This window comes from Mustela nivalis (genome assembly GCF_964662115.1).
Source record: "Mustela nivalis genome assembly, chromosome: 6".
NCBI lineage: Eukaryota > Metazoa > Chordata > Mammalia > Carnivora > Mustelidae > Mustela > Mustela nivalis.
The window spans coordinates 59,677,562-59,690,615 of NC_139025.1; the positions used below are offsets into that span (position 1 = coordinate 59,677,562).

General features: G+C 34.3%; 1 protein-coding gene across 7 annotated transcripts in view; it reads right to left on the reverse strand.

Moving 5' to 3' along the window:
• TTC6 (tetratricopeptide repeat domain 6) overlaps nt 1–13,054 on the reverse strand; it is a 222,677-nt gene that overhangs the window by 32,645 nt on the left and 176,978 nt on the right. For 6 of the 7 annotated variants that reach the window (XM_082737772.1, XM_082737775.1, XM_082737773.1 and 3 more), the window contains 6 exons: nt 11,218–11,300; nt 7,967–8,043; nt 7,374–7,534; nt 4,324–4,458; nt 2,777–2,926; nt 1,422–1,562 (listed from right to left, as the gene is read on the reverse strand). In XM_082737772.1, coding sequence (XP_082593898.1) covers nt 1,422–1,562; nt 2,777–2,926; nt 4,324–4,458; nt 7,374–7,534; nt 7,967–8,043; nt 11,218–11,300 — 747 coding nt within the window. The remainder of the gene's footprint in view (nt 1–1,421; nt 1,563–2,776; nt 2,927–4,323; nt 4,459–7,373; nt 7,535–7,966; nt 8,044–11,217; nt 11,301–13,054) is intronic. The other variant, XM_082737774.1, reaches the window with a different exon arrangement.

Here is a 13,054-nt window from a genome sequence, read left to right on the forward strand (position 1 = left end):
TTTTTGGAACATTCATTTACCTATTCTGTGCATCATCTGTGAAATCAAGACAATTAAGCTAATCTTTCACAGAGTTAATTAAGATCTCTTGGTAGGAATTATTTATAATAATGTTTCTCCTACCCACAAATAAAATTCAATATATAATTTAATTTAGATGATTATCTTATTGCCAATATTGCTATAAAGCAAAAAGATTATACTTCTTTTTTTTTTTTTTAAAGATTTATTTATTTATTTGACAGAGAGAGATTACAAGTAGGCAGAGAGGCAGGCAGAGAGAGAGAGGAGGAAGCAGGCTCCCTGCTGAGCAGAGAGCCTGATGCGGGACTCGATCCCAGGACCCTGAGATCATGACCTGAGCCAAAGGCAGCGGCTTAACCCACTGAGCCACCCAGGCATGACCTGAGCCAAAGGCAGCGGCTTAACCCACTGAGCCACCCAGGCACCCTATACTTCTTATTAGTAAAAGAGAAGCCACATTCATCCAGCAAACATTCACCAAACCTTGCTTGCTTCTGTCACTCATACTGTTATGTAACATAATGGTCATGTTTTCTACCCATGGTCTCTTTCACTTCCTCTTTGATGCTTCTCTGATAACTTAGAGCATTCATTTCTGTAGATAGTAATTTTCATGGACTTAACATGTAATACAAGGTCTTACCTTTGTCTTAAGGTATTATTTGCAAAATATTTCATATGAAATAGTTACAAAGAAAGGTCAGAAAAGAAAAGTAGGGAGAAACAAAGTATTCCATGAAGTATCAGATATCAATGGGGCTGCTCACACCATTTGATCCAGTAAGTTCCATTTAGGAGTCAATCATAAATTCCAGCAATGGCTTTGTTCTCAGTGTGTGTATTATTTAAGACAGCAAAATGGTAAAACAGTAAAATGCCCAACAATAAAAATAAACTATGGTAGAATATTATTCAGTCTTTAAAAATGGTATCTTCAAAAATTGTGAGAAGCAAGGCACAACAAATTTTTAAGTAGCATAATCCCAGTTTTGGAAAATACATATCATATTTTCAGGGAAAAAAAAGACTAATGTAAATAAACCAAAATGCTCTCAGGAATTTTCACTTGATGATGGGGGTAATAGGTGATTTTAATCTTCTTTATTCCCCTATGTAATTTCCAAACCCTTTGCAATGAATATACGCTACTTTCTTAATAAGTAGTAAGTGCTAGTTAAAATATAAATATAAAAAGTAAATATCACTATTTTGTGCAAAATTATGAATTGAAATCCCTTTGATGTACTGTGAAAGCATAAAGGGTTCTATGCAGTTGTGCCCTTTATACCATGGGGATTCTCCCCCACAGAAGGAAAAAGGAAGCTAGTCACAACTTGACAAATCTGAGCATCCACGCACTCTAAAATCTCACTTAACAAGACAGGAAACAGCCCTACCTTGTTGTAGTATTTCAGAACTCCTCTGTAGATATAGGCACGCACACTCTGAGGATAAATTTTAATGGCCTCATTACAATTCAAGATTGCTTTGGAGTATCTGCCTTTCAAACCATAGAAGGCTACTCGGCTTAAGTATGCCTTTTCAGGAAAAGAGCAGAGGAAAGCAGGAATGAATATTTTAGTAAAGCATCAATTCTCCCAAAAGATATAGTTTGAACAAATCCATGCCATCCAAAAGCGGTATAAAATATAGTCTTTTTTCCCCCACTCTCTTTTATTAGAAAATATTTCAAACAGGCACCTGGGTGGCTCAGTCCTTGAGCATCTGACTCTCAGTTTCGGCTCAGGTCATGATCTCGGTGAGGGCTGTGGGACCCAGCCCCGTGTAGATTCCAAGCTCAGTGGGGAATTTGCTTGAGATTCTCTCTCCCAGTCCCTTTGCCCCTCCCCCACTCATGCACACACTCTCAAATAAATAACTTTTTTTTTTAAGATTTTTATTTATTTATTTGACAGACAGAGATCTCAAGCGGACAGAGAGGCAGGCAGAGAGAGGAAGGGAAGCAGGCTTCCTGCCGAGCAGAGAGCCTGATGTGGGGCTCGATTCCAGGACCCTGGGATCATGACCTGAGCCAAAGGCAGAGGCTTTAACCCACTGAGCCACCCAGGTGCCCCTAAATAACTCTTTTTTTAAAGTAATAAAGTATTTTGAACATAGAGAATAATTTAAAAAATAGTACAATGAACATCCATATAACTACCATGTGGATTCAATGATTATTATTTCACAATATTTATTATATCTATTTTTCTGAACTATTTGAAAATAAGTTGTAGACATCACTATACTTAATACATAATACCTGGCGACCTCCAGGCTTTCCATTATGCAAACATTCTCCTAGATAAGCACACTATCATTATATATCTGAGAAAATTAACAGTATTCTCTAAAATCATCTAATATTTAGCATATTCAAATTTCATAGTCAAGCTTCACCTATTGAATTTTGTGTTGTCTGTACAGCCTCTTAAAAGGCAGGAATAAATGTGATAGCAAAAGATGAAGTAAAAAAATTAATAACAGTATATTAATCATAATAGGTACAATAAAATATTAACAGTATTTATAAACATCACAATTCATGAAGCACTTTTACGTAAAGCATTACTATTGTAAACAAAATTTTTAGTTCAGGGGGAAATACAGATACAGGAATTATCAAAACACAGCCAAAAAGTAGGTATAAGTAACCAAATCTTGCTAATTAATAACAATGACATATGAAGATTTAGTAGTTTTAACAAATTTGACACATTCTCCAAATCATTGAAATTATTCATTTAAATACCTGGTAATGTTTTGGATTGAGGGTAATTGCACGATTAAAATCCAGGACAGAGCTATCCTTGTGGAGTTTTACTTTACAAAGCCCACGTTGATAAAAGCCTTCTGCAAAATCAGGATTTGCTTTCACAGCTTTTGTAAAACAATCAAAAGCCTAGAAGAGTATTTTGTTAAGTAGTGAGTAGAACAGAGTGAGTAGAATATATTAGTGAAGATAAATGAATGAGTAGAATATATTAATTTAAAATGTTAATAAATTATAGTGTGTAACAATCATAGAAAAGTTTTCACTTATCTTTGGTCACTTTGAATTCATTTTTCCCAGTGAACTTTGTTAAGAAAATAAAAGTAATATAAACAGGCCAGGTTTATTACTGTAATTTATAGGTCCCTTTACTCCCAGAGTAATGTCAATATAACCCATATTGTTAGATGACAGTACTTCCGGAAGTACAATTTTAATTGCTATTCTTCATATTGTGTTTATTCAAAGTACAACTTGTACATTTATTTTTCATGAGGCTCCAAGAACCATAGCAGATATATAGTTATGAAATTTCTTAACAGTGGAACTCTAAAATTTTTCCCAACATTGTAAAGCAAAGATAGGTTTGCTCTGGTTGTCCAAAAGGGCTAAAAACACAGAAAAGATTTATAATTAATCTTATATTTTAGGGGATTTCCTAATGGAACTACTAATTAAGTGCAACTCTTTTTCAAGTTTATGGAGTTGCAAGACCCTATGAATACAGAGACTAGAATGGTGTGTGGGTGTGTGTGCATGACTATGTGTGTCTGTGTCTATATGTCTGTGTGTAGAGAAATTAAATTATGAAATACCCCATGTTAGCCATTATAAAATAACAATTATTTTGTCATATCATTAACAATTTTAAAATGGAGTCTGCTTGAGATTCTCGCTCTTCCTGTCCCTCAGCCCCTCCCCTGCTCACGTTCCCTTTCTCTCTAAATAAATAAATTTTTTTTAAATAAAGTACTTATAATTTAATAAATAAATTCTTATTGTGATAAAAATATTATGCTATAATAATTTCTTACAGTTAGATTTACTGTTTTGGTAGGAGTCAGACATTAGTCTTTGGAATACTGTGAACAAACAAGTCTCAAATAAAATGTGTTGAATAAGTAAAAGAATATAGTAGGCATTGCAGAGTGCACACTGATTGTAATAAGCCAACCTTTATAAGAAATTTGGTCTAGGGCGCCTGTGTGGCTCAGTGGGTTAAAGCCTTTGCCTTTGGCTCGGGTCATGATCCCATGGTCCTGGGATTGAGCCCTGCATCAGGCTCTGCTCAGCAGGGAGCCTGCTTCCCACCCCCACCCCCACCCCTGCCTCTCTCTCTCTCTCTGCCTGCCTCTCTGCCTACTTGCGATCTCTGTCTGTCAAATAAATAAATAAATAAAATCTTTAAAAAAAAAAAGAAAGAAATTTGGTCTAATCACTCACTGTATAGGTCAGAAAAGGAATTGAATGCAAAGAATGATTTTCTATAATCACAAATAATCTATGCTCCTAAACATACAAAATACCATTTGTATGTTGTCTTCTTCCATGTAACAAAGACCCAAGTTATACAGACAGTCTGCTGAAGCTGCTACCGCATTTGGTCCTTTATCAGAATGAGAAAAGATATCCAATGCCTTTTTAAACATTCTCACAGCTTCCTAGAGTGATTAAAAAAAAAAAAAAAGACAGACGAGAATGTTTCTTTCTGGTATTTATTTAACGTGATGAACAAGACAGCTTAAACATTAAAGGGAATCCTGAGTGCACAGCCTGACTCATATTTCACCCTAGGCACACAGGCCTGGTAATGACACAGGCCTTGTCAGTGCACTGCCAGACAAGGACCCAGGCAGGGAATCTGATGGCAGGGAATCCCACCAAGGTGCCTCTCCTACAATCCACTACTTAAGCAGGCTTATACATGCACACTTTGAAGCTATAATTTCTAAGTTCTAAAGGTTATTTTCTCATAGCCTAAAATCAACTTAAATTTATAGACTAGTTTATGGCCAATTCTTTACAAATGTTCCTGGAAGAAATACTAGACAGCTATTAGATAGTAAAGGATTTCCAATGATAATATCTGATGTGGTTTTAATCAACCTGTATTTTGTCCTACTGTCCTCTTATGGGATTCTGCTGGCACCAGGAAATGAACTAACATCAAAAATCACCCATTTAAACTATTTAGTCAAAATAGTTGAAATTCATTAATGAAAAAAATTCAATTTCTCAGACAGAAATGACTTTTTATAACAAACTAATAGGTACATTTATCTATATGGAAATATAAATATTTATGACTCTTTAGCCCATTTTTAAAATTATATTAGATTACTAAAGACACCATGAGATTTAGCTAGGATATGCTAAGTGTCCTCTGTGCCCCCCACTTAACTTTTACTTCATATATTTACAGCCCACCTTAATGTCCATCTTTCCACCCTCACTCTCAGATGTGACCTTGCTGTAGAAAAGAAAGATATCACTTTCTTTCTCCACTTCCCTCCTTTTTAGTTTTCAGTGTATCTTTATCTTCCTTCATCTCCATCTTTTTTCTCTCCTGTCTTTGAGTGGTTTCCTTTCTTCTCCATTCCAGAGCTAATTTCTCAAGCTGTATCCTTGACCCCAACTCCTTTGCCCCACTGGAACATAAGTTATTTCCTGCCTCTTCTGGATTACTGCCCCTTCACTATCTCTTTGAGTCCATTGAGTCTTCCATCCCATTTAAAATTAAAGTGAACACATCTTCACTTCCTCCTGCTGCTTCTCATCGTTGATGTCCTGCCTGTCACTTCTTCACGACTCTAAAAATGTCTCCTAGGGAAGCTCTGGTGGGGCTTGCAGGTAAAGCATATTTACATTCTAAAGAGTATACTATGTCTGTTGTGTGGATAAAAGCTTGGAAGAGAGCAACACGGTTGTTATCATTCTAGCAAAATAAATGTGTGCTTTGGACTAGGATAATGACCACAGAAATAGAGAAAGGAAGTAGAATTGAAAGATATTTAGAAAGCACCAGGTGAACATCACTATTGATTGGATAGAAGAGGGCAAAGGTAACCCCGAGTTTCTACAGAACAATGGGTAGGGGCAGAGAAGTTTAAAGTAAACAGAAGAGTATTCCAAAAAGAAATTTGATATCATAAAATGTCAATTCTCCTTACAATAACCTAGAGTTGACAGAATTTTTAATGGATCTTGACAAGCTGAATTTAAAATGTATATAGAAGAGAATAACCAGGAGTTTCCTAGATAAAAATATGGTGTAGGGACTAGCTCTACCAGACATCAAGAACTATAATAAAACTATAATAATTAACTATCATAATAATTTGGACATTGTAGGGGCACCTGGGTGGCTCAGTCAGTTGAGCATCCTACTCTTGATTTCAGCTCAGGTCATGAGCCTGCACTGGGTTCTGTGCTCAGCAGGGAGTCTTCTTGAGATTCTTTCTCTCTCTTTCTGCCCCTCCTCCCCCTGCTCTCTCTCTCTCTCTCTCCCCCTCTCTAAAAATAAACACATAAAACTTAAAAAAAAACAAAAAAAAGACTACACTATTGGACCAGGGATAAATAAAAAATTGACCAAAAGAACAGAATAAAGAGCCCAAATTCAGATCTGCATATACATGAAAACTAGATGTACCTCTTCAGATCTTTGGTTTGAGAGAACATTTCAATAAATGATACTAGAACACCTGAATATCCATATGGGGAAAACTGATATTTTATCACTTATCTCACACTCAAAGAAATCATTTAAGTTAAAGTCTTAAATGGAAAAAACAAAACTTTTAAGCATTTAGGAGAAAATATGGAAGAATACCCATATGACCTTGGGGTAGGGAAAAATTTCTTAAAACAAGATTTTTTTTAAAGCCATGACAATAAAATAAAAAATATATTAATTCTACTACATTAAAATTAAGAACCTCTATATAAGACCATTCAAGAAGAAACATGGCACACATAACTAACCAAGGATTAATATACAGAATTTATTTTTTAATGCCTAATATCAATAAGAACAAGATAAACAAACAAAAAATAAGTTTAGGATATTGATAAGACAGGAAATATGAAAGGTTACAAAACATATAAGATATTCAATCTGTGCTCAAACAGAAAAATGGGAATTAAGATCACAATGAGATCAGTTTTTATCTACTAAGTTGAAAAAAATAAAGTCATAACTAGTTACAGTAGAGGATGGAAATGAACAGTCACACACGTACATGACAGGTAGGAGAATAAACTGGTACAACCCTATGTAATAATGTGTCACTTTCTTGAAAATTAGATATTCACATTCTCTACACACCAGCAATTCCACTCTCTAGGAATATATCCTAGAAAACTACTCCACATGTTAACAGAATACATGAAAAAGAATATTTATAGCAGCCCTATCCTTAAGAGGAGAAGAAATAACCCAAATGTTAACACAAGAATCAATAAATAAATGTTATAATTTAGTTATATTTTAAGAAAGTATGTTAGCCTTCATTCTAATAAGCACAATATAAAATCCCTGTTAATAGGTTAGTAAGTGTTATCCAAGACTTTTCACCTTGTTTCTCTTGGCCTTCATTTGGGCTTTTGCTAGTAGAATATACATGGTGAGCTCAGGCCTGTTCAAAGTGACACTATCCAAGACCTGGATGGCCTTGTCATGGTTTTCACAAAATGAATAAATGAGTGCTTGCTGTATAGGACTCAACTCAATGAGACCTAAAAGGAAAAGAAAGTTTATCAATACCTTTACCAAGTATCTAGGATTAAATTAGTTTAAAGAGGTCAAGCAATTCAATAATTTATATTTGAAATATTGATTAATAAATCAATACATCAATAATACTAAAATCTGTTTACCACCAACAAAAATAAGACATTCCAATTACAAACAACAACAAAAACAAAAAAATAAAAGTATAACCCTCGCATCTCCTATAATAATCTCTCACAAGATTCATTTCATTATGAAGCATTTAATAGTTGACTATGTACATATGAAACTGAAGATATAAAGTTTCAAAATCTATCTTTGATTAGAAATAAACCTTTCATGTTATCTATATATAACTATTGCAAACAGTATAAACATTTTAGGAGGTATTTATTTTTAAATTAAGACAATTTTAATTTTGCATTGATTATATTTACCTTTGTTCATTTCTGCTACTTGATAAATAGTAAACTTTGCAAGATCATAACATTTCATCATAAGAAGATATTGTCCTCTGGAAGAAATAATACCTTTTTAATTCTAAGCAGTAAAAAATAATTTTTCTAAAACAAAACGACTTATAATAAGTCACTTACATTTTTGTAATTATAATACTTTTATTCATACTTACATATGTATGCTAAAAACAATGAAAAAATTATAAATATTTTATATAGTCTAAATAGACCAATTACCATGCAGATGTGATGAAAAACAATTTAGGAAAAGTGAAGCTGAAAGAAAAATACTCAATTTTTTTCAATGATCTGTATTTTAAATTTTGTACTCTAAACCCACAGCTAACATCATACTCAGTGGTGAAAAACTAAGTTATCCACTAAGATCAGAAATAAGACAAGAATGCCCATTCTTGCCACTTTTGTTTAACATAAAGTTCCCAACCACAGCAATCAGACGAGAAAAAGCAATAAAAGGCATCCAAATTAGAAAGGAAGAGGTAAAACTCTCACTATTTGCAGATGACATGATACTATATAGAGAAAACTCTAAATACCAAAAAAAAAAATAAAAACTATTAGAACTAATAAAAGAATTCAGTAGAGTTGCAGGATACAAAATGAATATAGAAAAATCTTTTGTTTCTATGCACTAAATAAGGAAAGATCTGAAAGAGAAATTTTTTTAAAATCTCATTTATAATTGCTTCTAAAAGAAACAAATTCCTAGGAATAAATTTAAATAAGGAGGTGAAAGATATGTACTCTAAAAATTATAAGGCATTGATGGAAGAAACTGAAGTTGACACAAGTCAATGAAAAGATATTCAGTGCTTATAGATGAAAACTATTATTATTAAAATGTCCATGCTATCCAAAGCAATCTAGAGTTTCAGGGCAATCCATATCAAAATACCAATGGCTTTTTTCATAAAACTCGAACAAATAATCCTAAAATTTGTATGAAACCACAAAAGAACCCAAATGTACTAAGCAATTTGAAAAGAAGAACAAAGCTAAACGTTTCATACTCCCTGATTTCAAATTATTCTAAAAAATTATAGTAATCAAAGCAGTATGGTACTGACAGAAAACAGAAAACAGACAATGGAAGAGAATAGAAAGCCCAGAAATAAACACACACTGGTATGGTCAGTCAATCTATGAAAAAGGAAGCAAGACTATGCAAATAGAAGATACAGTCTCTTTAATAAGTGGTTCTGGGGGAAAATAGACAGCTATATGCAAAAGAATGAATTGGATCATTTTCTTACACCATACACAAAAATAAACTCAAAATGGATCTAAGACTTTATCTTATGTAAAACCTGAAACTATAGAACTCCTAAGAGAAAACATAGACCAAAAACTCTGTTATTGGTCTTAGCAATATTTGTGGGGGGGGGGGGGGGATCTGTCTCCTCAGACAAAGGAAACAAGAGCAAAAATAAAACAATGGGACTACACTGAATGAAAAAATAGTAAGTCTTGCACAGCAAAGGAAACCATTAACAAAATGAAAAGTCAACTTACTGACTGGAAGAAGATATTTGCAAATGTTATATCTGATAAGGGACTTGTATCCAAAATATATAAAGAACTCGTACAACTCAATACCAGAAAAAAACAAATAATCTGATTAAAAATGGGCAAAGCACTTGAATATTTTTCCAAAGAAGACACATGGATGGCCAAAAGATGTTCAATATCATCAGGGAAATGCAAATCAAAAGCACAATGAGATATTACCTTACACCTGTCAGAGTGGCTATTATCAAAAAGACAAGAAATAACAAGTATTGATGTGAAGAAAAGGGAACCCTTGTACATTGTTGATAAGAATGCAAATTGTTACAGCCACTATGGAAAACAGTATGGAAGTTCCTCAGAAAACTAAAAATAGAAATACCATATGCTCCAACAATTCTACTTTTGAGTATTTATCCAAAGAAAGTGAAATACTAATTCAAAACAGTATATGCACCACTATCTCATTGCAACATTATTTGCCACACCTAAGATATGAAAGAAATCTAAGTGTCTGAAAAGACAAATACTATATGATTTGTATCGTATACAAATACTGTATCATTGTCTGAAAAGACAATACTGAATGATTTCACATGTAGGATCTGAAAGCCAAATGAACAAATAACAAAAGCAGTTCTTGGATCTAAATGATCTAAACCAAATGAACAGACTACAAAAGCAGAAACACCCATAAATAAAGAGAATAGTTGCCGGGGGGGGGGGGGGTGTAAAATCAGTGCAGGAGAATGGGAGGTATGGGCTTCCAGTGATGAAATGAATATATCACGGGAATGAAAGATTCAACATAGGAAGGAGAGTCAATAGTATTGTAATAGTATTATTTAGTTGGTAACTACACTTATGGTAAGTATAAAAAACAAGGTAAAGAGTTACTGAATCACTATGTTGCACACCTGAAACTAATGTAGCATTGTGTGTCAACAACATTTCAGTTTTTAAGAAGATATGGTATATATATGCAACAAAATATTGCTCAGCCATAAAAAGTTCACCCATCCCCTCCACCAGCCTCCCCTCTGGTAACCCTCTGTTTGTTCTCTTATTAAGAGTCTGTTTTTTTGGTTTGTCTCTTTGCTGTCCCCACCTTGTTTTGTTTCTTAAATTCCACAAATGACTGAAATCACATGGTATTTGTCTTTCTCTGAGTGGCTGGTTTATTTTGCTTAGCATTATACCCTCCAGATCCATCCATGTTTTTGCAAATGGCAAGATTTCATTCTTTTTGTGGTTGAGTATATTCCACTGTATATATACACATCTTCTTTATCTATTTATCTACCAATGAACACTTACTTGGGCTGTTTCCAAAGTTTGGTTATTGTAAATATTGCTGCAATAAACATAGAGGTGTATATATAACTTCAAATTAGTGATTTGTATTCTATAGAGAAATACCCAGTAGTAAGATTACTGGATCATAGCATAGCTTAAATAGTTGTATTTTGATGCAAGGATAGAGCAAAGGGGAAATCTGATTATTTCATAATATAAATTATCATAAAATTAATACAATAAATACAATAGCTATATCTGACCTGTTAATTAGAAGAAGGCCATTGCTGGGAGACTGAATGCAAAAAGAAGAGCTAGAAGGATAGGATCAAGAGGGAAGTAAAGATCTCAACAGCTATCTCATGTGCCAAGTTATCCAAAGAAGAACTCCATATCTATGTTCATACCTTATTATATATAATTGGATTCCATCTGGCTGAAGGTGGATAGCACGCGATAACTCTCTTACTGCCTCTTTCGGTTTATGTAACTGTTGAGAGATAAACAGAAGCTTTCCTTATAATACTGATTGCTTCCCTTCTGATGTTTCCCTCCCACCAATCAGTATGGAAATTTTGCAAGAAAATCTCCTAGTACACATTTTTTAAGAATCATCAAAATTATTTATTGCAAATAAGATACAGGAAATTTTTTTTTAAAGTTTATGATGCAAAGTCTTTAGTTCCTTAAAACCACATAAATGTGGTTATATCACAATTTATAGTTTGTTTTCCCTTTTCACTTAGCCTTTTGGTTTTTTTTCCTTTAACCAGAACACCTTTTCCACGCTAGTTAATAAACTAGCATGCAAAGGATGGTAAAATAAAAACTACTAGTAAATTCTACTTAAAAATAGGGGAGTAAAGCAGTGCCTGGTTGCCTTAGTTGGTTAGTGAGCAACTCTTAATTTCAGTTCAGATTAGGATCTCAGGGTCATGAGATCAAGCCCAGCACCTGGCTCCATACTCAGTACATGGAGTCCACTTGAGATTCTCTCTCTCCCTCTGCTCCTCCCCTTGCTTGCACATGTGCACTCTCTTTCTCTCTGAATAAATAAATAAAATCTTTAAAAAAAAAAATAAGGGAGGAATAACAAGTTTGCACTTAATAAGTAAGTGAATGAATAAAACAAAATACAAGAACAATGGAAATTATATGTTTAAAATCAATATATAATGTAAACATGGATTATATCCTTAATACAGGTCACAGGAGCATAATCTAGGTTTGTACAAATGTGGGAGGAAAAAACCCACTATCACTGGGAGTAGGAGGACTCTAGAGACCCCAGCAAAATGAACCTGGGACATCAACAACTCCTCCTACAACGCTGACATAGTGATACAAAGAGGGAGAACGCACAAAACTAATTTGTGCACAGAAGTAGGCAGCATCTGTTGAAATATACAAACTGTCTGGAGGAAATAGTGGGTGGAGTCAAAAGAAGGAATCCAGAAGTAAGGAGTATGAAATGTGTTTAAATAAATTTGAGAATTTCCATAGAACTTCAGTGCTTCTCAAGCTGATCCTGCTCCACTTTGTGTAATTAATAAAGTATCTAGCTTCATCATGTCTGCATTGTTCCACCTGTTCCAATATCTATGCATTGAAGAAACCCTGTTTGGGAAAGATGGAGGCTCACGGTCTGATCTTTATAAGCTGTCCTGGGGTAGGACTTCTCCAGGCAGCCTTAGATTAGATTCTCTTTGTAGGCTGAACACACGTAGTAGGCATACGCATTCTTCTATGTATAAACACAGGGTTTGATTTGCAATTGTTTTATTTACATGAGATCATGCTGTGCACACTTAACACTCTTTTCTGAATCTTGCTTTTCTTATTTGACAATACTGGTGTCATTCTAATTACTGTTTTTATGACTACATAGTATTCTATGGTATGACTCAACACAATTTATTCAACCATTACCACATAGACTTTTTCCTCCTAAGAATAATGACACTTTGAATATATGTCTTTATACCCTGATATCGTGCTGGTGCTTTGGTATGTAAGTGTGCCCAGAAGGAATTCCAACTTCTCCAGAAGCCTTTAGCTCCATTAACATGGAGTTAAGCAAGTATGTCCATCCCTTCCCCAGCAATAGTGAAGAGCAAACTTTCCCTGAGGCAATACTAAGTCTGCCCTGGTTCTTCTACCTCCATCATCAGGAAGAGAAGGACTTTGCGTGGGACTCCAGTCACACTGGGTCCTGAGATGTGGACAGTGGAGAAGACCCTCTAG